At 41.9% G+C, this 26,786-nt stretch overlaps 1 protein-coding gene across 1 annotated transcript; it reads left to right on the top strand.

The window, feature by feature from the left end:
• The first annotated feature begins 8,330 nt into the window (after window positions 1–8,330).
• LOC139479159 (growth arrest and DNA damage-inducible protein GADD45 alpha-like) lies at window positions 8,331–14,703 on the top strand. The gene is made up of 5 exons (XM_071261942.1): window positions 8,331–8,459; window positions 9,672–9,900; window positions 11,674–11,781; window positions 13,121–13,245; window positions 13,628–14,703. Exons 1-4 carry the CDS (start codon window positions 8,428–8,430, stop codon window positions 13,217–13,219), a joined length of 468 nt encoding a protein of 155 aa, XP_071118043.1. The 5' UTR covers window positions 8,331–8,427; the 3' UTR covers window positions 13,220–13,245; window positions 13,628–14,703.
• Window positions 14,704–26,786: the final 12,083 nt, after the last annotated feature.

Here is a 26,786-nt window from a genome sequence, read left to right as displayed (position 1 = left end):
TGTAGAATGGGCATCTGTTTGGAACTCTGGAGGGCGAGAATTGGTAATTTCTTAGCACCACGAGGGACTCGTCAAATCGGCCATCTTGAGCCCTACTCCCATGACTCGAATTGGTCGCCGTATGTTGATGTAGGCTATCGGGTCCTTGCTACATGGGTGTTACTGACATGTATGTACAACGCGAGCTGTATCATCAGTACCTGCTGGGATAATATTCTACTTTCGGGGGACGTGGAGACTAATCCTGGACCGAATGGTAAAGGCATTGACAGTTCTGAACTCACTGCTTTAAAATCAGAGATTATACAGGAACTTCGTTCAATGACACGTGAGCTTGCACGTGATATTAGGGACATTAAAACCCAAACTCGCAAACTCAGTGCTACCGTGGAAGATATTAAGCGAAATATGGAAGACCTAAAGGGTGAACAGGCTGTATTACGTTTGGATATTAAGGCAGTAAACGAATTTTTGGACCAAATAGAGCAGACTCACAGCATACCAGTGGAACCGACAGGTACAGTGATACAGTTACAGTGAGTGAGTGAGTATGATTTTACGCCTCTTTTAGCAATATTCCAGCAATATCACGTCAGGGGACACCAAAAATGGGCTTCACACATTGTACCCGTGTCTGGGATTGAACCCGGGCCTTCGGCGTGACGAGCGAACTCTTTAACCACTAGGCTACCCGACCGCCCCTGATACAGTTACAGGACGAAGTAGAAAGACTAGAACAATATAGTAGACAGAACAATGTTTTGTTATTAGGAGTTTCGGAAAACTGTGATGAAAACAAAACTGGTTGTAAGGATGTTTGTGACGTTCTAAACTCGGGTAATACAACATATGACATCGTTTAGATACGTCCACATGATATTGCCGAAGTGCACAGACTTTGGCATCGTTCTTCACATTCAAGGCGGCCAAGGCCAATTATTATCAAATTCCTCACTATCGACTGGAAAATACGTCCCCTTAGTCGACGTAGCGACATCAAAAGTTCAGGGTATGGAATCGCCAGCGATCTCACACAGAGACAGCGGAATAAGCTACAAGACCCACGTGCACAAAACAAACGAGGATACTTCAAGAATGGCGTACCTATTGTTACTGACTCCAACCATGACGCAGCATAAGCTGCATACAGTGGTGAGAGATCGGATGATACTGAGCAAGTTGGTCATATCACGTCCAGTGCTGGCAAATAAGGGTGTGGTCCAGTTCAAGCAAATTCTCGTCGATGTCCAAAACAATCATTATCTACTAAGCTTCTCTTCTGGAATATATCTGGTTTGGTAAATAGAGTTTCCGATGTAAACTTTTAAAAACTTTTTATCTAATGCAGACCTTGTTGGATTAATAGACGTGGACAATTGACTTTTATTTTCAATTTGGATAAAACCAAGGTGTTTGTTTTTAAGAAAGGTGGAGTGTTGTCAAGTTGGAGTGCATCTTCCTATAAATATTTGGGCGTTACTTTTACGAGAAGCCTGTCCTGGTCAAGTCATTTCTCTAATGCTGGTTTACAGGGCAAATATGAAATGTTTGGAATTTTATAGTCATTGATAAAATTACATCCTCTTCGACATGCCTTTATGATTTAAAATATTTGATTTGAAAATAATACCAATTTTGCTCTATTGTTCCGACTACTGGGCTATACACCAGAATGATGAAATAGAAACCATACATACAAGCGCTTTCTAGGTGTCAAATCGTCAACACCCAACAATATGGTTGGAGGTGAATGTGGGCGGTATCCCTAAAATCTTTATGCATACAAAAGAGTTATTGGTTATTGGATAAGGTTATTGAGTATGTCCGATTGTCGCTATCCAAAGTAATGTTATTATGTGATGCTTCAGGCAGAAAGTAATGGTAAAATTAATTTTGTATTAAAATGAAAATCTTTATTGTTCGGTTTGGGTTTTGGCTCTGTATGGGAAAACCAGTGTATAAGTCATCCTCATTCGTTTTTGACAGAATTTATGTCGCGTCTTAAATGTGCTGATGAACAGGATTGGCATAGACTTCTGGAAAAGGGTAGTAAATCTTTCTCTTATTCCCTATTCAAGGTACAGAGTCGTATCTCATCTGTGTGACCGTCAATAAATTGAGAGTGGCGCTTGCTCAGTTTACATGTTTTTCAAATCAGCTATGTGTTGAAACTGGGCGATACGCTAACATCCCCCCGTAACAGAAGACTATGTTGTGTTTGTAATGCTGGGTAGGTGGAGGACGAGCAACATTTTTTGTTAGTTTGCCCTGATTATAACAAGCTACGGGTGTAAATTGTAAATATCCGACCAAACACAAATTTAATATCATTGTGTCAACAACTGATTGTAAATTAATTAAACGTTTAGCTATCTATATCTATCAAGCGATGTCACTTCGTAGTACATAATTACCAGAACAATAAGATTTGTGTACATCACGTCCATTGTAAGTATGGGCGGATGGCCGATGGCCTACACTTACGAAACCATATTGTTTAATACCATATTTTCTGATCTAAATAAATTAAGTATGAATTAAACATGGTTTATGTATGGGTATTTGCACTCGTATTTTGATGAAATCATAACACCCTGCTTAATGTAATGGAAAACGACACCAAACAACATGTACTAGTTTCGCGAAACGCAGCATGAGAGCAAAAATGTCGGATTATCTCCCTTAGACCGTGGCGAAAACGTAGAGTGCCTATCAGTGTTTCCAGAAGAGAAACTCGGTGTAGTATAATATGGGTATATACTATATAGATTTGAAAGTTTAAAAGAACATGGAAAAAAAAGAAATTCAGAAACGAACAATTGGGATCTTTTTAATTTTAATTGCAGTATTCCATGGTTTTGTACATACTAAAATCCATATCTTAATGATCAACTGCCCTTTTTAGTGCATAAGAAAATCAATTTTCTTAATGTTTCCTTATCATATTTCTAAAAACTGATGGAAAATTATTAATTGGGTCTCCGGTGTTCGCTTTTCCGGTGTGCTGATTGTAGACCAATAATTGCAGTTCAAACATTCAAGCGCAACCGAGATGTCTAAGTTTGTGCAATTGTATACGGGGGTACATAGCAACGGGGTTTGTATCGGTTATCTCCCTTTGTCCATAACGATTCTCCAACGCACCTGCCTCAGTTTGAATAATCTTGTCGTTAACAGCTTCACATGTTTTTTCTGTTGTCACAAAGTCTTGCTCAAAAGCCTAATTATAATCGATGGAGTGAGGCGGGAATGTTTGCTAGTTTTGAAGCGTTTGCATACGTTAGCCATTGGCATGTTGACCATGTCATTATACAACGTGAATCTACATCATGAGCTGTACACAAAATATGTTGCATGAGTAATGGACACGGTGTATTGTGCAGACCTGGAACGTGTGCGGATGTTTGCCGCAGTCATTCACTTTTCCGGCTCATAAACTTAAGCTATACATTCATGGCCCCAGAACCAACAGTCACTACATAGGCTTAATACACCATGGATTCTGAGGCGTAAAATGTGTCTAAAGCATCTTCCAAGAATTTGTACGTCATGATTTCTTTAAGATATTCTCTGACTTACAGAGGAACCAAGTCCATGTTCAGTTTTGTTTGTTTGTTGTTTACCGCCGCACTCAGCAATACCCCAGCTATATGACGGCGGTCTGTAAATAATCGAATCTAGACCAGAAAATCCAGTGATTGACATCATGAGCATCGATCCACGCAATTGGGATACGATAACATGCCAAGTCAGCGAGCCTGACCACCCGATCCCGTAAGTCGCCTCTTACGACAAGCATAGTCGCCATTTACGGCAAGCATGGGTTGCTGAAGACCTATTCTACCCCGGATCTTCACGGGTGACATGTTGAGTAGATACCTGGATGCTGCAACACCTGCACTGTGAATCAGAGAATGTCTGTACGTTATAATCGTTGCCTAGGCCTTGTTCCACAAAGCGATCGTAACGCTACGACTGTCGTAAGTCAGAGTTAAAGTATGGGAGTTACAATCACCTTAGCGCTACGATTGCTTTGTGGAACGGTGCCACTATCGTGCATCATAGAATCTGAATTAGCAGACAAGCATACTAGTTTTTGAAAAGCTTGATAAAAAATGGATAGACAGACGATTTGCTCGAGCCAAGTCCGACAATGGCCCTTCTAGGATACCATACAAATCCCTCTTTAATGTTCCTTTAGTTTGATTGTTTGTTGTTTAGCGCCGCACTCAGCAATATTCCCGAATACCAAACCTAAATATCCCAGTCTATTTTAAGTACGCTCTTATTTCTAATGTAACCCATTCATACAGGTCTCCATAATATGTTTTAGATAATGGGTGATCAAAAGAACAGGTCATCAAGAACTATTTTGAGACAGTCGTGATTATAAAGTGTTTAACGAATGCGGTCTGCAGTTTAATTATATCTCCCTGTTCGTGTCTTTTGGACAATTAGAAACTCGTATTGACGTCAACGCACACATCACCCGAGTTTACACTGCTATCTTCCTTTGTGCTAAAAATAACCTACTCGGTTATTTTTAGAGCGCATATATAAGGGTAAATCAGGGTGGGTGCCCCGTCATTCGTGCCTAGTCGCTCCCACGGTATCAGCTGGCTAGCGCTGCGACACTTTCCCACACGTTTGTATACAAACAGACACCCACTCCAACAGCAGCTACATACGTACGAGTCGAATGTTGAAACAGGTTTCGTTTTGAGGTTAAGGAAATGTGTCACCCTCAAACAAATTTACTCTGAGAAAGTTGCAAGGTTTTTGACTTTCACGGACATCGTGCTACCCTCCCCAACCCCCACCCTCTCCCCCTCGTGTTTAGTCTGGTGTTCTGTCTTGTTTCGATGCCATTATGGCGAGACTGACAAATATTGGTTTTTAGAGAAACCGTTTTGTTTTCCTTGTCTGACTCATTAGAGTTTCACCTGTGCAGGAGGAGACATTAGCGTTCCTTTGACGACTATAACAATCCTATCTTTCTTGCTACTGTGTTTGAAGTGATAAACAGGATTCATATTCCGGGTGCATGTCTGCATATCTGGAAAGTGATACTGTTTCATGGGTTTATTGTTTGGTATTTTGTCAGGGTATTACCGTAATAAAGTGGAAAGTACTGGGCAACTGAGTGAATGTTATTTTACTCCTTGTCTGGCAATATGAATATATTTAACCTTGAATATATTTAACCTTGAAGCTCAGGTCCGTAGGAATAGTAGGTTAGAGAGAGAGAGAGAGAGAGAGGGGGGGGGGGCTTGGTCGATCTCTATAGATATTTAGGAAATACCGTATACCAAGAATCATAATCAGGGAGATCTGGGATCCGAACCCATCCTCATCGGATTCTGTCACATAAGGGAGGTAATTATGTATAGCGAAATTCAGCGCCTTAGACGACTGGACCGTGCCATCACAACACAATATATAGAAACGTGGACATCGACCATCATATCTAAGTAACTGGCTTGGTCGATCTCTATAGATATTTATGTAATACCTAAAATACGAATTAATTTTGTTTATTGTTAAGAAGAAAGATGAAGGATTACGCTGAAGAACCAAATATTAATCACAGGTTCAAATAGTTTGCAATAGTTAGTAGGCTAACATATAATCTATGTAATCTTTCATTACATATTACATTTCTCTCATCTCAAATTGAAACAATTAAGTTTCCTGATGCTTATTTCATAGAGCTGGCTAGGCTTGCTTTTATTATAAATCTAATCTGGTTTTGATTTAATAAGATACGTATATTCAACAGTTATGGTGCATGACTAAGGATTAGGAACGTTATGATATAAGTCACCACTTTTCCATCTGGGCTCAGACGTATACCAAGAATCATAATCAGGGAGATCTGGGATCCGAACCCATGCTCATCGGATTCTGTCACATAAGGGAGGTAATTATGTATAGCGAAATTCAGCGCCTTAGACGACTGGACCGTGCCATCACAACACAATATGTAGAAACGTGGACATCGACCATCATATCTAAGTAACTGGCTATACTGCATCAATTTTAATTATATGCCTTGACTATTAACAATTAATCTGTTTTTAAACGATGAAATTTGTTTTCTCAATAAGTAGACTATGTATGTATGTTTGTTTTACGCCACTTTTAGCAATACTCCAGCAATATCACGGCGGGGGACACCAGAAATGGGCTTCACACATTGTAACCATGTCGGGAATCGAACCCGGGCCTTCAGCGTGACGAGCGAACGCTTTACAACTAGGCTCTCCGACCGCCCCGATAAGTAGACTAACATGAAACAAAACTAAACTTTAAATATATACTGTTAGTTTCGGTTGATGTCAGTCCCGTCAGTGCATGGCATGTGCAGTCATCCTTGCATCAATTTGGACTTTCCTCCCACTTGAGGCTGACACGAGGTGACATAACTGAATAACGTTCAAAGGTCTCAAATCGTTCACTGTCACGTGTATAGTTGAAATAGACGTAAACGTCCAACCAGCTGCTGTATCTGCATTAAAACCCAACAGAATCATTCCTCAGAATATTACATTATGTACGTGTAAATATCATGTGAGTACATGTGTGTAATATGTTTTATGTGAGTACATATGTGTATTATGCGAGTACGTGTGTACATTATATGCGAGTACGTATGTAGAGTATATTCGAGTATGTGAGTACAGTATATTCGAGTATGTGTGTAGAGTATATTCGGGTATGTGTGTACAGTATATTCGAGTACGTGTGTACAGTATATTCGAGTATGTGTGTACAGTATATTCGAGTACGGTGTGTGCGGTATATTCGAGTAAGAGTGTGCAGTATATTCGAGTAAGAGTGTACAGTATATTCGAGTACGTGAGTATAGTGTATTCGAGTATGTATGTACAGTATATTCGAGTAAGAGTGTGCAGTATATTCGAGTAAGTGTGTACAGTATATTCGAGTGTGTGTACAGTATATTCGAGTACGGTGTGTGCAGTATATTCGAGTACGGTGTGTGCAGTATATTCGAGTACGGTGTGTGCAGTATATTCGAGTATGTGTGTACAGTGTATTCGAGTATGTGTGTACAGTATATTCGAGTACGTGTGTACAGTGTATTCGAGTATGTATGTACAGTATATTCGAGCATGTGTGTACAGTATATTCGAGTAAGAGTGTGCAGTATATTCGAGTAAGTGTGTACAGTATATTCGAGTGTGTGTACAGTATATTTGAGTACGGTGTGTACAGTATATTCGAGTACGGTGTGTGCAGTATATTCGAGTACGGTGTGTGCAGTATATTCGAGTATGTGTGTACAGTGTATTCGAGTATGTGTGTACAGTATATTCGAGTACGTGTGTACAGTGTATTCGAGTATGTATGTACAGTATATTCGAGCATGTGTGTACAGTATATTCGAGTACGGTGTGTACAGTATATTCGAGTACGGTGTGTACAGTATATTCGAGTGTGTGTGTACAGTATATTCGAGTATGTGTGTACAGTATATTCGAGTATGTGTGTACAGTATATTCGAGTGTGTGAGTACAGTATATTCGAGTACGTGTTACAGTATATTCGAGTATGTGTGTAGAGTATATTCTAGTATGTGTGTAGAGTATATTCTAGTACGTGTGTACAGTATATTCGAGTACGTGTGTAGAGTATATTCTAGTATGTGTGTACAGTATATGAATGCATGCAGTTTTTTATGTTTATGCCACTGTTAGCATTATTCCAGCATGTCACGACTGGGGACACTAATTATTGAATTAACTGTAACCATGTGTCGAATTGAACACCTGCTAGGCTGTTTGTTTGTTTGTTGTTTAACGTCGCACTCAGCAATATTCCAGCTATATGACGGCGGTCTGTAAATAATCGAGTCTGGACCAGACAATCCAGTGAGTGACTTCATGAGCATTGATACACGCAATTTGGATACAATGACATGCATGAACCAAGTCTGCGAGCCTGGCCACCCGATCCCGTTAGTCGCCTCATACGACAAGTATATTCCCCCTTTACGGCAAGCATGGGTTGCTGAAGACCTATCTAACGCGGATCTTCACGGGACCTATTCAGCTGGTTACACGGAGAAATAATATATTTTTTTACAGCTCTGTACAGTTTTGACACCTGCATTCAATATACCGTTATTTTAGAAATTGTGTTTATCAATATAAATCTGCAATAGCCAACTCCCGCCTGTCCCTCGAACTGGGTCATGTTGTCCACCACCCGACATCGGAGACACGCGCCGGGTAGATCACGTGACTAGGTGTGCTAACGGATGTGGGGTCACGTCACAGGTTATCACACCCTTTTGCGTCACTGAATGGATAGAACTGAAGTGTTTATGTCCCATCTTCCCAGAAAGCAGGACATAAGCCACATCCGTCGCCAGTTTCACACATAAAGTTCCTGACGACGATAAGGATGCTCGCGAGTACCTACGGATACCAAGCCAGGTAAATATATTTACCTTTTCAACAGGAGAGACGAATACATTTTCGAAAACCAGTTTCAATAACTGTTTTGAGAATGGTGCTATGCCTGGTACCCTTTTCGTTCAGTGTATTTGGAATAACTAGGCGTGTGTGTGTGTGTGTGTGTGTGTGTGTGTGTGTGTGTGTGTGTGTGTGTCAGGCCTCGACGTCCACCTCATACACCCACCCACCCACCTTGGCACCACCCACGTAACGGCATCTAACACATGCATCCACTTACTACTTACTGCATGTCTGTCAATATAAAAACATATCGAGGAAAAAACCACATCTTAGTCACGGTGCTAACTTCACACATCTGTCTCAGATACAATTTTATAGACGAAATGATTTTTTTTCGTATTGTGAATACGATGTACAGGGACTATATACTACTCATACCAAGTTAAGGAGCCTTGATGTTTTACCGTAACCATAACAGATTAACCATAATCATGTGAAAAACCGGATGTTCTTAACTTCTTTTGAGTATGTTTGTCGTAAGAGGCGACTAACGGGATCGGGTGGTCAGGCTCGCTGACTTGGTTGATGCATGTCAGCCATCCCATTTGCGTGGATCGATGCTCATGATATTAATCATCTGGTCTGGTCCAGGCTCGATTATGTACGGACCGCCGTCATATAGCTGGAATATTGCTGAGTGCGGCGTTAAACAACCAACCAACCAACCAACCAACCAATCTTTTGAGTAGTATATATACAAACTCTTTTTTGCTTGTGGTGGCAATTATTATTTAGCATCCAAAGCTGGCTCTCCCAGGAGACAGTGTAGATATCGCTGCAATGAAATTACATCACAATGCTTTGCAGACCATTGTGACGTCACTGTTACCATGACGTCACAATCAGATGACATCACTATGGCTCTGCTACTGAAGCTGTTAGCAGCACTTTTTACACTGAAGACACTGCTAATTACTGTCTACAAACTGAAAAAGTTGGAAGAATGATGTTGGATGATAAATAAACTCTCCCCTAGTGTTTTTTATATATCAAATATATCAACACTCGTTGATAAAAGTGGCAAAATTCCCCGGCCAGCCTCGGAATTTTTCCACTTTTATCAACTCTTGTTGATATATTTAATATCAAAAGACACTCGGGTGAGATTCTCTATATAGTTGTCTGTATTTCGGTATTTACACAGTATATATAGATTCTCGATTATTCCAGTGCCCTCATGCCGACCACGCCCCCCTTGACCCCCGTGTTAAAAGAGGCTATACTGGCACACAGAGTAACAAGTGGCGTTATGGAGTGTGCAAAGCTCCTCCGCTGTAACCCTGACAACGTGATGCTGTGCGTGCTGCCCGAGGCGAGTGGACAGCATGACGTCACACTGGACATCCAACACACCCTCATTGAGGCGTTTTGCTGGGAGAACGAGATCCAGCTTGTTAAGGTAAATATTCGAATGGTGAGACGAACAGGCGAATCTATAAGTTCCTTCAAATGCTTGGGTTGATTGTGTAACCAAATTAGTTGAACGTTCGCTCGTGAACCGCAACCGTTCTTGATGCCCCAGAATATGTTATCACACCCGTGGTCAAGAGGATAAAGCGTCTGCCCGGAGGACGATCCTGGGCCGCGTCATACCAAACAGACGTTAAAGATGGTACTTGTTGTTACCCTGTCTGGCGCTCGGCAGTAAGGGTCTAAAACAAGGACTGGTCAGCTCGGAGTCAGTATACTGTGTCTGAGTGGGGTAGTCATGTTAAACTGCGACATGGTATCTCAGTGGGCTGGCACTATAAATCGGCATGAGTCCGGACTAGTACAAGCAGCCACACACACACACACGTGCATGCACGTCGCTATATCAGTGCAATAATCTTGGACGCGACGTTAAACCCCATTTCACCTCACCTCACCTGTTATGGCTTGAATACTGGGGAAAAGGCGCTGAACGCCCTACTTCGAAAAAAACCAAAATGGGGTGGTATAAATGGCTGACTGAATGGCTTGTATCGGTATGAGTGAGTGAGTATGGTTTTAAGCCGCTTTTAGCAATATTCCAGCAATATCACGGCGGGGGACACCAGAAATGGGCTTCACACATTGTACCCATGTCGGGAATCGAACCCGGGTCTTCGGCGTGACGAGCTAACGCTTTAACCACTGGGCTACCCGACCGCCCCTTTGTATCGGTATGAGTCTGGTCAGAGTCCCGTGATATAGATATAATATGGTAGCTGGCGGCATAAAACAGGATCCACTTGCCCACCTATATAACCACCCCGTCTTACTCCCACCTCAAATCTGTTTTACAAGTATAACCTTTAAACCAACTACGGCCGTAACATCCGAATGGAACAGTAACTCAATATTAATCAATAATTCGTCTTTGCTTCCATTTCACGGTCAATGCATTGTGACGTCAAACTATCTTATATAACTCATTTTTAAGCTGTTGAAAATGACATCGTTAGAAGTTAGATATTTTTTCTCGTTTTCCCCCCACATATCTGTGTGCCTTTCATGACGCAGGCACACAATCAAGGAACGTGGTCACAAACATGTCTTGAACGCTAAGTTGATTTGGAACTATTTTTGTATTTGCAAGCCGCAGTTGGCGTATATTCACGCCTCGAACTGGCATCTATTTTGGTCACATACAGCCATATTGACCCATTTGCATCATATATAGGCGCTACCAGTGCTTGGTGTAAACACTTCCTTGCACGTTGTGAAGTCAACGTGCATGTTCTCACATGATACTCTTCTGCTGGGAGTGTTTCAATGAGGTTTGATTTATCTGTAAGCGTCAAGAAATGACGTTCGTTGTCCTTTTTTTATGTGGACGATATGGGACCAGATTTCATACTTGACTGAAGGTGTGAATAATGCTTTAATATTTGATAGACATTTGGAGTGAGTGAGTTGGGTTTAACGCTGCTTTGAACATTATTGTTGGAGGAAAGCACGAAGTGATGCAGGTGTCTGACGTTTATCACTTTGGTGAAACCCACGAGCACGGTATGGTGCTGACGTCATTATGTAACTGAAATATTGAAGAAAGCGGCGTTAAACCAAACTCATTTGAAGCTTCAACAGACACATTATAATCCACAGCCATCGACCATTTAGACCAACCAATCCACACAACCCCGCTGATTGTATGTATCGCCGTGAAGATGTCACCTTCCAATAAAATACCCTTGTTTTTGTGTTTCAGGTGGAAAATACAGAGAGGTTATTCACAACGTTGTGTGGGTCAAAGAATGCTCCTTGTGACGTCGCAGCCGAGGATGACGTGTTTGATATGAGCTGCATCCTCATACAGGTATGTATGTTCTTACCCTTAGAATGAAACCCTTCAGCGTACAATGAAACCCTTCATTATATAATAAAACCCAGTTGGCCCCTCGTCAATCCGGAAACCTCACTTTACGTACGGTTACTATTACGAACGTAGCAATGGTTAATCAATTCGGATATGAAGCCCATTTTTCCGTTGTCCCCGGCTGTGATATTGCTCGAATATTGCTAAAAACAGCGTAAAACCATACTCACTCACTCACTCATTAATTCGGAACTCTGGTAATCCGGACAATTTCACTGGGAACGTGTCTAGCTTAACGGGGATCTTTGTCTGGTGCCACCTGCAGCTTCTTGTCACGAAGAGACGAAGGGTGGAACCAGAGCGGCGTTCCTAAGTCTGTAAGGTCTGGTGGCCATGGGTTCGAATCCAGTAGTTCGAGTTTGATCTTTGGTGTGTCAGCACCACACCCGTGTTTGTTGGTTTCCCCAAATCTGGTTAATGTGTGGGAATAGGTCCCTTCCCAACCTATGCTGGTCATAAGAGGCAATCAAATCGATCGGGTGGTCAGGCTTGCTACCTGCGTTGATCGCGCGTCATCGTAACATGGCTTGGATCGTTGCTCACAATATCAATCACTGGATTGCCTGATCAAGCCTTATTTTGTTTGTTTGTTGTTTAACGCCGCATTTAGCAATATTCCAGCTATATGACGACTGTCTGTAAATAATCGAGTCAATAAACCAGACAATCCAGTGATTGACATCATAATCATCAATCCACGCAACCAAGTCAGCGAGCCTGACCACCCGATCCCGTTAGTCGCCTCTTACGACAAGCATAGTCGCCTTTTACGGCAAGTATGGGTTGCTAAAGACTAAAGAATCTTCCCCGGAACTCCTTAATTACTTACAGTCCGGCATATAGCTGAGTGTGGCATTAAACAACAAAGACACAAATATCCTTAAAACATTTCCAAATGTAATCACAATGACACAATATTCGCATGTAATCACAATGCTTAAATAACTGCATGTACAATGAGCCTCTAGCCTTGCTCCAAGGCTGTACTGAACGATAGGTCCATTGGTGTATAGTGTTCTATCCTTATCAGAGGCAAGTCTAAATAAGTGGACAGTGAGGACGCCAGTCTCTTATTGGCACACCTTGTCCTTATTATTTACATAATATAAAAATTACGATTTAAAATAATCCTTTTTCGCTGAGAGACTTCAGACTTCAAGTCTAAATGAACCCCGTCCTTGATTATTTACAACCCCGTCATATAGTTGAACTATGCAGTGCAGCGTTAGACAACAAACAGTTTTTCAAACCATGTCTTTTTGCATCCGATATTTTGCAGCAACCGTCAGCTAAGAGCCCAGTTCCAGTCTCTCTGACGTCACAATGTCGCGAGAGGAGGCGGTCAAGGCTGTCTGCGACCAGGGAGGTGCCGCCTTGATGCACCAAAGCTACATTCACTCTCAGGTGAATATAAACTCTGAAAAAAAAGAAACGCAAAAGGAGTAAAATCGTAAATATCTGACAGTGTTTCCGATATCCATACAAAATTAAATACCCTTGCCGACAGTTCGCTCAAGCCCAAGCCTTCTTTGTCTGTTCCTAATTTTATCTACAGTGTGTCTGTTTCATTGACCAAACTGCACGAACAGAATGTGATAACCGATTCATTTACAGTAGGCTAGCCCCGGATGTAGCGAATATTCGACTTTCACGAACCTAACTAATTAGTCCTGCAGATTAATTGCTAATTTCGGATATAGCGAACAGATTCCGAGTGTCTTTAATGTTGACTTCTATGTGCGTAAGTTTAGTTTAAATATCTTGTAGTTCATTTGGATTTTTTCAGAAACGTTCATGCCCTTTCCCGGAGAAGCAACTGAGGAAGACAGAGAGACACGGTATATCGACGATGTTCAATGGTATACTGAAAGGGGTGATGTCTGCTTCAAAGAAGTATCCACTGCTTCCTGTGGAATATCGCTTGCTTCAAAGAAGTATCCACTGCTTCCCGAGGGAATGTCGTCTGCATCAAGGAAGTATCTACTGCTTCCTGTGGAATGTCGTCTGTTTCAAAGAAGTATCCACTGCTTCCTGAGGGAATGTCGTCTGTTCCGTAGAAGTGTCCACTGCTTCCTGAGGGAATGTCGTCTGTACCGTAGAAGTGTCCACTGCTTCCTGTGGAATGTCGTCTGCTTCAAAGAAGCATCTACTGCTTCCTGTGGGAATGTATCCACTTCTTTGTATGGAAATGTCGTCTGCTTCAAAGAAATGCCTAATAATTCTTATGGACATGTCGTCTGCTTCAAAGACGCATCCACTTCTTTGTTTGGGAATGTCGACTGCTTCAAAGAAATGTCCACTGCTTCGTATGGAAATGACGTCTGTTTTAAAGAAATAACCACTTCGTTGTATAGAAATGTTTGCCCCCAAGAAGCGTCCAATGATTCATATAGACATGCCTGCTTCCAAGACGTATCCACTACTTTATATGGAAATGTCGTCTGCTTCAAAGAAGCATCCCCGTTTTTGTGTGGAAATGTCGTCTGCTTCAAAGAAGCATCCACTTCCTTGTATGGAAATATCGTCTGTTTTATAGGCGAGTTCTCTTTTTCAAAAGGAAACATTGTCCCTGCAGTTTTGAATAATCAGTGAGCCAGCTAGCCGGTGAGCGACATACATATAATAACATTCACACAGTAACTTGAGCGCTCGTAATAATTTTGCATAAAACTGTTGTGCTTGCGATTATTTCAATCTACCATTGTGAATATCGATCCAAAGAAAGTGTTAAGAAGACAGGCTTCAAGATTACGTTGCACATTAAAAGTTAATTATGAAACTGCAATGGTTTGCAGATATATAGTGAATTCTTTGGTATAAAGAAGGCAGGATGCGTGCACCAAGGTATAGGTGCAGTGTGAAACCCGCGAAGATCGGGGGAGGGGCGGGGGGGGGGGGGGGGGGGGGGGGGGGACTAGGTCTTCAGCAACCTATAAAAGGCGCGACTAACGGGATCGGGTGGTCAGGCTCCCTGACTTGGTTGATGCATGTCATCGTATGTCATTTGCGTGGGTCGATGCTCATGATGTCAATCACTGGAATGTCTTGTCCAGACTCGATTATTTACAGACCCCTGTCATATAGCTGGAATATTGCTGAGTGCAGCGCTAAACAACAAACAAACACTGGCTGTGACCGACTCAGGTGCATGCGCCAAGGACTATCTGGTGATCACAAGTACATCCGAGCTAATGAGAATACGTGCACAGAGGTCACCAATTAAGTGGATCTCGTTGCCTCTTTGTCGATGAGAGCTGCAGGCGTTGTTTTTCCAGAGCAATAGGTTTCACTCTCGTCAGTTTGGTCACGTTTTCGTGAGCTTGTTCGCCGGGATAGCATACTTCAAAGGATAATGTGAAAATTGTATCCAGGATGTAGTTGCAGAATAAAACTTGATAATACATGGCTTGTTGTCATTAATACAATTAACCGTTGCTCCTTGTGTACTTAGTATTCACTTTAGGACCCGTGAAGATCCGGGGTAGAATAGGTCTTCAGCAACCCATGCTTGCCGTAAAAGGCGACTATGCCTGTCGCAAAAGGCGACTAACGGGATGGGGTGGTCAGGCTCGTTGACTTGGTTGATGCATGTCATTGTATCCCAATTGCGTGGATCGATGCTCATGATGTCAATCACTGGATTGTCTGTCCAGACTCGATTATTTACAGACCGCCGTCATATAGCTGGGATATTGCTGAGTGCGGCGTTAAACAACAAACAAACAAACAAAAGTATTCAGTTTAGACCTCTTCCGTGTCTGGTCGATAGAACGTATGCCAGGAGATCAGGAGATAGGAAGGTCAGAGGTTCGATACCAGGCCAGGTGATACCCAAAGATTTTAAAAGATTGTACTTGTTACTCTGCCTCTAAGTGGAGTAGAGGGCCAGGTTTTTTACCCTCTGTTAAGTTCATAACTAAGTGGGGCACGGGTGGCCCAGTCGTCTAGGGCGCCGCGATTCGCTGTGCAGAGTTGCGTCCCTTGGGCACGCCAGAAACCTATGATTGTGGGTTCGAATCCCGGTTCGCCCCGATTATGCTTCTAGGTTTGTCAGCACCATACCGGTGCTCGTGGGTTTCACCGAAGTGGTAAACGTCTGAGACCTGCATCACGCATGTTAGCGTATCTCAATTGCGTAGATCGATGTTTATAAATGCGGCGTTAATGAACAAATAAACAAACAAAAATATGTGACAACTGACCCGATCATGTTTTTAACCAGTTGACAAATTCAACAATACTGGAAATCGGGGCGTTTCAGAATTCACATTTGTAGCATTGCAAAGTGTTTACTGACCCGTGTGACGTTAAGCCGTTGTTACTGCTAGATTAAAAGTACTTGGTTAATGCAGTGAACCTTATTAATCCGTACGGGCGGTGGGGTAGCCTTGTGGTTAAATCGGTCGCTCGTCACGCCGAGGGTCGGGGTTCGATTTTCATCAGTACATGTGCAAAGCCCATTTCTGATGTCCCCCGCGGTGATGAATCTTGAATATTGCTAAAGCGGCGTAAAACCATACTCAGTCCCTATTAATTCATAGAAACCGGTCCTGAAAAAAGCACACAGAGCATCATATATTTGGATTAAGGATTAATGGGTGATACGTCCCGTTATATATGTATATAATCGTATCATAAGTAAATGTTCGTAATATAGAGTTTCCGGATATACGGGGTTGACTGAACAAGGAAGACACGGATACTTCAAACCGAAATATCTTATAATTTTCTATTTAGTTAAAGAAAACAATTGTTCATCCATTCATCAATTAACATATTCATATTTCTTTTGTAACTGCAGACAAAATAAGGCCGCCATGTAAAAAGGTTGATCGCATAATCCATTCCATGTTTTTTAATCGTGTCGTAACAAATGTTAACCTCCATATTGAATTTGCATTGACTTTAGCCAAGAATTCACAACGCAAATATAAAATACAAACAGTTGCATTCACCTACATAACTTAAATACTACATCACTTGAAAAACATTAACAAATAAAATGCATGTCGAACAATTTGCCTCAAACAACTGTTCTACGACAATGGCAGGCCAAAACAGATACCTTAAATAGCTTAAACAGTCAAGGTCACTGACTTACGAAGCTAAGAATGTGACTCGAAACATCTTTCTCTTGCCAATCATAGCAACAAACAAAGGTAACACGTAGCCGAAGCTTGATCAAACAGATGACTGTGGCTCACCATCTCCGTAGATGTGAACAAGTTGTCCACAGTCAACACGGTGTTGTCGTCGCCATAACGCACAGCCACAAAAATGCAAAGATGGATTCCAACATAGAAGGACTCTGGGATATGGGCATTTGATTAAGATGAAGATTACATAAAAGTTTCTATGGATCTTGGCACCAGGCAAGGGATCATCACCTGAGGCTATAGACACTCGTTGCCAAATCGTTTGGATTTGTGACATTGAGGCTTTATTGGTCTGATTTAATTTATGAAATTCCATACAGGGCTTCTGGTATCACATGCATGCAGAGATACCACGCCGGTTACGATTAAGCCCTTTGCGAAGCATGACACATCCCATCACATCACTGTGAACCCCAGCATGCTGTGGTGTGTGAGCGAAGTTAGTTTTACGTCGCTTTTAACAATGCTCCTAGTTTGTCTTACAGACCCTGATACAAATATATATCAAATGCAGTCCATGCAAGTCTATAATGTTTGGCAAGTCTAGATCACTGTAGTATCAGGGATCTGAAAGTGAAGAGAGTCTCTGGGCTCCTTTTTATCAAATGTTTATCAAGATAACTGAACAACTGTTTTTTTCTGTAGGATATGTTCATTTCAGAGACTAGATGTTAGTCTACAATGCTCCTTAAATATCACGACAGGGAAACCAGTTTTGGGCGCAACAAGTCGTATATGTGTAGCGAATAGACACAGTCTTTGGTTTAAAGTGCGAAGAAGTTTACTACTAACATATCCCTATTTAGGACAGAATGACGACAGGTCCTCAATGATCCACTGAATTAGGTGAGACACGTAAGCGGTACCTATACATGGTTATTTAGGTCAACGATTTACAAGCCATGGATCCGTTCTAGGAGGCAATCTTAGCCCCAAAACGATATATTTTAGCGGTAAGACGATTTAACAAAGACTTACGACAAATGGAACGCTTAGATCGCTGTATGGCAAAGGGGCTGCTACAGACCGATCTTAGCGCCACGGTCGCGGTAACTCCAAGTCTTCAGCATAGACTTAGCGTAGGCTAAGATCAGTTTGGGAACGATCCCTATAGAGCCGGGCCTCAATCAACAAGGCGATATAGCGTAACGTCTATCGAATATCCTAATCTTTATCAAAGATTTACGATAGGGGTTTCGCTTTACGGAACGAGACCTTGCTGTTCCTTGTTTCGATCGTAACGCTACGACAGTCTTAAGTGTCAAGGTAGACACAATTTTATGGATAACAAGACTTTCTTGCTTGACAACGGTATAAGGATCTATACCGAAACGTCGCTTTTCACAGTATTAAAGAAGTTGTTATCCATAAAATTGTCACCCTTGTCTACCTTGTCACCCGTCAACTTCTAAGTAATGCCTATCAAACAATTTAGTCATAAGTATATGCTAAAGATAAGATAGCTTTGTTGAGTGAGTAAGTATAGTTTTTTTCCCCTTTTAGCAATACTCCAGCAATGTCACCAGAAATAGTCTTCACACATTGTACCCATGTGGGGAATCGAACCCCGACCCTCGGCTTTTACCACCAGTCTATACCGCCGCTGGCTTTGTGGACCGGGCCTCACCTTCCCATGCGATGTAATCTTTGTTTAGGCAAGAATGGTTTTGTTTGTTTGTTGTTTAATGCCGCACTCAGCAATAGTCCAGCTATATGACGGGGGTCTGTAAATAATCGAGTCTGGACTAGACAATCCAGTGACTGATGTCATGAACATCGATCCACGCAATTGGGATACGATGACATGCATCAACCAAGTCAGCGAGCCTGACCCCCCGATCCCGTTAGTCGCCTCTAACATAAGCATAGTCGCCTTTTACGGCAAGCATACTCGCCTTTTACGGCAAGCATAGTCGCCTTTTACGGCAAGCATAGTCGCCATTTACGGCAAGCATGGGTTGCTGAAGACCTCTTCTACCCCGAATGGTAGACGTATGGTAGAGGTTCGCCGTGTCAGGTAGAAACGATTTAAGTTATCATCTTTACTTAGAACAGATTTTACATGTTTTTGGATAAGTTCCACAGTGTTACTGGGAAATTGTTGCTTTAATGATATTTGTTTGTTTAACGCCACACACAGCGGTATTCCTGTTATATGACGTCAGCCTGTAAATAATCGATTGTGGACCAGACAATCCAGTGATTGATAGTGTGAGCAACAATACATGTCGTCCCCACATGTGCCGCTTGGGGCTAATTTTAAACTGGACTCCCTAGACGGGTAATGGCATTTGTACAAGTATATATTAATATCCTTTAATTAGATAAGATGTTCAATCAAATTTATTACAAAACATGACGCTGTAAGTGGAATCACACGGTATTACAGTGTTATTATATATTAAAAGCGGGCATTGTATCCACAGGTCACATATGCCGGCCATATATATTTTGGCGACCGCTTTTCTTTAACGGGACAGGCACATGTGAACTGACCTATTTTTACATATCCTTTTCGTAAGAGCCCATTGACAGAATTCGGGGCGTATTTCTATGGCAAGCATTATTCGTTGTGATAACAAAACCGTACATTCCTCTTCTACGATGGCCGCGAATAGCTGCAAGATTGCTCATTTTGCAATAATCTTTTGTTTGTTTCTTTGTTGTTAAACGCCGGACTACATATAACGGGGGTCTGTAAATAAGACATGACAGACCAGTGACTGACATCATGGGTATCGATCCACGCAATTGGGATTCGATGACATACATCAACCAAGTCAGAGAGCCTGACCACAAGATCCCGCTAGTCGCCTCTTTCGACAAGCATGGGTTGCTGGCGACCAATTCTTCACGAGTCTAAGCAATAATCACTCACTCTTTTGGATCTTTAATACCTTACCTATTCAACTGAGGTCCGTCAGTGATCAAGCGTTGCTGGACATTGGGCAAGAATGAAGAACGCCACTGAGAGGAGGTGGGCGGATAAATCGACAAGAAAGAACTGAACTTTAGAATCAGAGCTTATCTACGGAATATTATACCGGATATCACAAGTTCAGCTATTCTTGTGGAAAAACGACTTTTAGCTCAGACTGTACAAAACGCTGCTTTTAATAAGTATAAAACCACACGGGAAACTAACGTCCAGGCGGAAACTGGAGTGAGCAGGTCAGGCAAAAGCAAACTTCGGACATACAAGTCTTTCAAGAAAAGCTAGACAACAGAGAGTTATGTCAGCTGCCCCCTACCAAAGGCACATAGAAGCGCTGCTGCCAAGTTTAGATGTGGAGTTGCGCCCCTCCGAATAGAAACCGAACGATATGAAAACATTTCTTTAGAGAATAGACTGTGTTTTAACTGTATGAATACCATTGAAGATGAGAACCATGCCCTCTTAACATGTCATCTTTATACAGACCAGCGCAGAGGTCTCATCAAGGCTAGCTGAGAAATGTGGTCAGATTATGACATTTTAACAAATAGAGTAATATTTATCCGTATTTTAGCCCACCATGATCTTGTCTTTCACACTGCTAGAACCTGCCATGATATGTTAACTAAACGCTGAGGCCTTTTATACTGTTAAACTTTGCTGACTTTTATATCTGTATAAATGCTTGTTGTCGGGGCTCTCTGAATGAGGGATGGTTGGTTGCAATGTGTGACCTGGTTGATATAATTGGTCAAATTGCTCTTCTCTTGTGACAGGGGCGGTCGGGTAGCCTAGTGGTTAAAGCGTTCGCTCGTCACGCCTAAGACCCGGGTTCGAATCCCGACATGGGTACATTGTGTGAAGCCCATTTCTGGTGTCCCCCGCCGTGATATTGCTGGAATATTGCTAAAAGCGGCGTAAAACCAAACTCACTCACTTCTCTTGTGACAGGAATATAGTATCCAGTTCTCACTACATTGAGCACGAGGTGTTAACACTGTGTCAATTTGCTTGGTCTAATAGCACGAGGGGCTGTGTAGCCTAGTGGTTAAAGCGTTCGCTCGTCACATCGAGCCCGGGTTCGATTCCCCACATGGGTACAATGTGTGAAATACAATGGTGTCCCCGCCGCGATATTTCTGGAATATTGCTAAATGCAGCGTAAAACCATATTCACTCCCTCACTCATTCGCATAAAATTGTATTCACTCACTCTGGAAACGTCATATTTCCGTAAGTGTCGGTTTCATCATAATGAGAAATATCTTTATTTGTTTGTTGTTTAACGCCGCGCGTTGTTGCCAAGATGCATGTGGTATTCACCTGGGAAGCAATGTCGTTCTTTCCACATGTCACCTAATAGTTGCGTCAGCCCAAGTGGAATGGTATGTGGTGAGAGCGTTAAACATTTACGTTTTATTTGTTAGGTTAGCGTTGGTAACAATAGTGTCACTGGTTCTAGTTGGCTTGGAATTAATCGTAACCTAAGCTGATGTACATATAGTAAAGGTTGGTTGGTTGGTTTGTTGTTTTACGCCGCACTCACCAATATTCTAGCTATATGACGGCGGTCTGTAATATTATCGAGTCAGACAATCCAGTGATTGATTGATATCATGAGGAATTGGGAAAGGATGCTATACAATATACATCAACTATTTTAACCCAATCCCGTTAGTTGCCTCTTTCGAGAGGCTGAGTCGCCTTTTGGGGGCACAGGTGGCCCAGTCATCTAAGGCGCCGCGATTCGCTGTGCAGAGTTGCGTCCCTTGGTCACGCCAGAAACCTATGATTCTTGGTTCGAATCCCGGTTCGCCCCGATTATGTTTCTAGGTTTGTCAGCACCATACCCGTGCTCGTGGGTTTCGCCGAAGTGGTAAACGTCTGAGACCTGCATCACTTCGGGCTTTCCTCCCACATCAAGCTGACACGCCGTGATATAACTGTAATACCGGTAAGCGGCGTTAAACCCAACTCACTCATTTAGTGGCCTTTAACGTCAAGCACGGGTTGCCGAAGACGTCTTCTAACCTGGATCTTCACGGGGCGAGAAATATCTACGACATGCTAAACGTCGGGCTTTCCGCCACGCCGTGATATAACTGACATGCTGTTCAAAGCGTGTTAAACCAGCTCACCCAGTCACTCAATGGGACTTCATAATACCCGGATGTGGTTTTGCGTGATTCGATGAGTACATTGTCAACAAACATGGGTCTCATTTAACTGGATAAATGCTGTAAGAAAGCTCCATAAACAGTCATGTAAATAAATGTCTCGGTAAGAACATAGTTTGTTTTTATTAAATAAAGAAAAGTTTCATCTTCTAAAAATGTTGTTTGTTTACATTCTTTCGTCTGGTTGAGAATGTAAATGAATGCAGATCGCAAACAGATCAATCAGTGGTTAAATAAACACGCTGTGGACGGTATTTGTTCATCCTATAACACTGATTAGAATCGTTGTTCTGCGAGGGACTAGCAATATACTTCTTTGTTTTTTCCTGCAAACTTAATGTTTGTCAGAACCTTAGATTTCCACCCACATCTAGTCTCGAAATGAAAATGTTTTACAGAAAGAAAAGTCGTTTAATCAGTTTTGTTTATAAAATATAACGAATAGGAGTCGGAGACTAAATAAATCTGCAGAGCTACAAATAACTGGAATTTCACAACACGTGTAAGGAATCCCATCACCTGAAAATGCAGTAATCTAAACATGCCAACTAGACTAGAGTACCAACACGTAGACTTGCATATATTGGGTATATTTGTATCAGGGTCTGTACGACAGACTACATCACCCCGTTCAATCAAACAAATCACGACATGCGGTGTCTGCCTCTAGACAATGCATGATTGGACACACGCTGAAAAGCTCATCCTAAATCGACCAATTCTATGTCAACTGACTAGTTCAAAACGTTGACCAAATCCTTTATTCGCATCATGTGCCTTTGTTATTGAAATCAATACACGTATAACGTGAAACTTGCCTTGTTGCAACACCTCGACAACATAATTAATCAGCTGATTTAATTGTAACGTGGGGATTCTGGTGGGAATGTGACCTCAAATAACCTCTAAATCATGTTCCCATAGTCTGTTTAACAAACAATGAAATTCTAAGGTCATTTATAAAATATTCATAAAGTGACACCCAACCAGAATAGTCACAGTTGGTCCACATTACTTTAAACAGGCTGTAATCATAGAAAGGGAGGTAACTGGTGTAGTAGTTGAAAGATCGGTCATCCCTGTTACTATGGGACGACAGATGTGTGAATCCCGAGAAGTCCGTGCGGCGTGTGGCCAGCGCACCTGCTGTCGTCTACATTTAGGACGCGTCGTGCGAAGGTGCCAACAAAGAAATCGTACCTGATCACACGTCAACGAACCGCCACATTTACTGTTAAAAGGATATAACAAACTACACATGGTGAAGCTGGGTGTTTGGAGGGGTCGATTTTTATCAGGACATGCGTGGCAGCCCGAGCGACTTAATGGCGTGGGTCAGGTTGTGAAAGTGTTGTGATGAGTATGGAAACACCTTGTGGAAATTGCGAGGCGACCATATGTCGCACGCACACTCAAATTTAATTTAAAGTATAGTGGTTTTGATTTCTATGAGAAGAACATATTAAATGCAGTAGCCGCCAATCGATATAAGAGACACACTATTGGGAAAAACATCTTGGTTTTAATGGCATTTATATAATGGGAATGCAAATGATTTAAACCCTCTCGGGAACAGAACAGCGCTGCTCCGCAACCAAAACAAACAAACAAATTCAAGGGCAGATCCCGCATTTTTAAAAAGGAAGGGTCTAAAGTATAAAAATCTTCTCTCAGTCATTTTTAATGCCCACAACATAATACATTTGGTTTTATAAGAAGTGTGTGTGGGGTGGTATTGTGGGGTGGTGGTGTGTCTTGGATCCGCCTATGAAATTTACAACAATATAAGTCAAATAACAGCTCCATCTGTTCTCCTTTCAAATAATTGGAAACGTAACCTCCTTCACAAAGAAAACATTTGTTATAATAGTATGTCCAAAACATTTCATCAATTCTGGGTTCAGGTTTAAAAAGATAAAAATCCTAATGTTTGCAGCTTTTGTCATCAGTTCAACCTTTTACGACATCCAGACAAGGCGAAGCCCCTTACTGACAAGCATCTAACGCATTTAAAAACATTGAGATGATCAAAAGAGTCGCTTGTTTACGTTCAGTTTTTGTTTACACTCTTATAAAACAAGAACACCATGGCGAAGAAGTTATTTTGTTGTAGATATTTTTTCCGACTGCTGTCAACGTTTGTGAAACTTGTAATGAAACAGACCATGTTTATTAAGTTCATATCATGCAGACCGTACGCTGAATACGTTTAAACCATGCAGACCGTACGCTGAATACGTTTAAACCATGCAGACCGTACGCTGAATACGTTTAAACCATGCAGACCATACGCTGAATACGTTTAAACCATGCAGACCCTGTATACGCTTTTTGCTGGCTTGTAGCACACAATTAAGACGACATTCAGAGAAATAATTTACTTATCAGCAGGTTATTTGTATCACAAATGCATGAATGTCCAACACGCATGCCAAAAATACTGACAGTTTAACTGCTGTAGTATTGCGCATTAACAGATTAAACCGCATATAGCCAGTCATATTCCCCACTAGACTTACCACGGTTGCTTGAGTGCCACTGCACTAATCACGTACGGGTTATGCTTCTGCTAACTGCCACTGACATTTGCAGCTGAAGTTTGTTCTATTGTGATGCTAATTCCAGAGTCCACAATAACGAGCTTCCCTACCACGCCGCTACTGTATCTGGTGCTGCTGTTAATACTATACTGGGGCGGTCGGGTAGCCTAGTGGTTAAAGCGTTCGCTCGTCACGCCGAAGACCCTGGTTCGATTCCCGACATGGGTACAATGTGTAAAGCCCATTTCTGGTGTCCCCCGCGGCGTAAAACCAAACTCACTCACTCACTAATACAATCATTACTGTTAGTTTGACATCACTGCTGTAACGTCATTGATTCGTAGATTGGATGGATTGTGCTGCTGTGTGTTTGTTTTTCCACCCTGACATAGAGGCTTGCGTTTAAACCATTTAAACTATCTCAATAATTTACAGACGTGATATCGATTATTAAAACTGTATTGTAATTATTGCAATAGTTATAAAGCCCCAAATAGCAGTCACCGTGTCAACGTCTCCTCTGTATGAACGTCTACTACAACTACATCTTGCTCTTTACCGGATAGAACTTCTGAAAGTACTCCTACCACTGCAACTACTACTGCTAATATCATGACGACTACTTTCACTATATTTGATATGGCTATTGACACTACTGCTATTACCACTGCTACTATCCATACAACTGTTGTTGTTGCAGCTACTGCTGCTAATTTTACAACTTTAACTTTATCTGATTAAATTGGTGGGACTACTACTACTACTACTTCTGCAACAACTTCTATGACTATTGCTACTACAACTACTACTATTTCATCTGCTGTTGCTACTACTATTACTACAACTACTACTATTGCCACCACTACCGCTGCTACTACTACAACTACTAATACTTCTGCTGCTGCTACTACTACAACTAGTACTATTGCCACCACTGCTGCTGCTGCAACTACTACTGCTACAACTACTAGTGCTGCTGCTGCTGCTACTACTACTACAACTAGTACTATTGCCGCCGTCACCACCACCACCACTACTACTACTACTTACTACTGCGTCTACCTTTACTTTATGTACATCAGGTTAGGTTACGATTTATTCCAAACCAACTAGAACCAGTGACACTATTGCTACCAACGCTACTCTAACAAATAAAACGTAATGTTTAACGCTCTCACCACATACCATTCTACTTGGGCTGACGCAACTATTAGGTGACATGTGGAGAGAACGACATTGCTTCCCAGGGGAATACCGCATGCATCTTGGCAACAACCACACGATAAGCCTACAGTGTGTGAGTGAAAACTATCTTGTATGTGCAGCGCGACGCAGACATTAAACAAGTATCTGTTAGCAGCTTTGACTGGGATAAGTCTTCGATTCCACAAAGAACCCCTGTTACTTAACATGGTTTGAATTTCAACGTCCTTTAGTTACGTGTGCAAAAAGGAGTCTGGCCGGTTGCGTGTGAACGGCAGAATCCCTCTTTGCGTCACGATACGCGGCGTCTGACGTCACGTGTATGTAAAAAGGCACATATCAATCACCACATATCAAGGTAAATTGTCAGATATGTTGTCATATAGAACCGTAAGGTTGCTTGTGACCTGGTTCACGGAGCATGGTCACCGTGTTAGTGTGCTTTAAAACCTGTGCTGGCAAGTAGAATGAAAACGATGAATTTTCTGGGCCTTAGGGATGTAAGAAATTCTTGGCAGTCCGGTTTTCTTGTAAGATTCTTGTAACGCATAGACAAAGGGCCCCATACACTTCTGACGGTTACGTGTGACGAAATAATTGGCAGGAGAGCGACGATCGCAGGCGAACGTTTTTTGATACATAAGAGATATATACTGAACAAAAAGAGTTTGGAATTATGAACATATTGGATTGAGCAGGAACTATAATACAAATATCCTCCAAAATATTCCTGATCCCTAACTGTTTTGGTTCAGTATACGTATGTAGACTTCCTCACAATCTCTTGAGACCCGTGAAGATCCGGGGTAGAATAGATCTTCAGCAACCCAGGCTTGCCGTAAAAGGTGACTATGCTTGTCGTAAAAGGCGACTAACGGGATCGGGTGGTCAGGCTCGCTGACTTGGTTGATGCATGTCATCGATCCCAATTGCG

This window comes from Haliotis cracherodii, unplaced genomic scaffold, assembly GCF_022045235.1.
Source record: "Haliotis cracherodii isolate W230 unplaced genomic scaffold, xgHalCrac1.p SCAF_4, whole genome shotgun sequence".
NCBI lineage: Eukaryota > Metazoa > Mollusca > Gastropoda > Lepetellida > Haliotidae > Haliotis > Haliotis cracherodii.
Note: the sequence above shows the minus strand (reverse complement) of the source record. Positions and strands in the feature narration are given on the sequence as shown.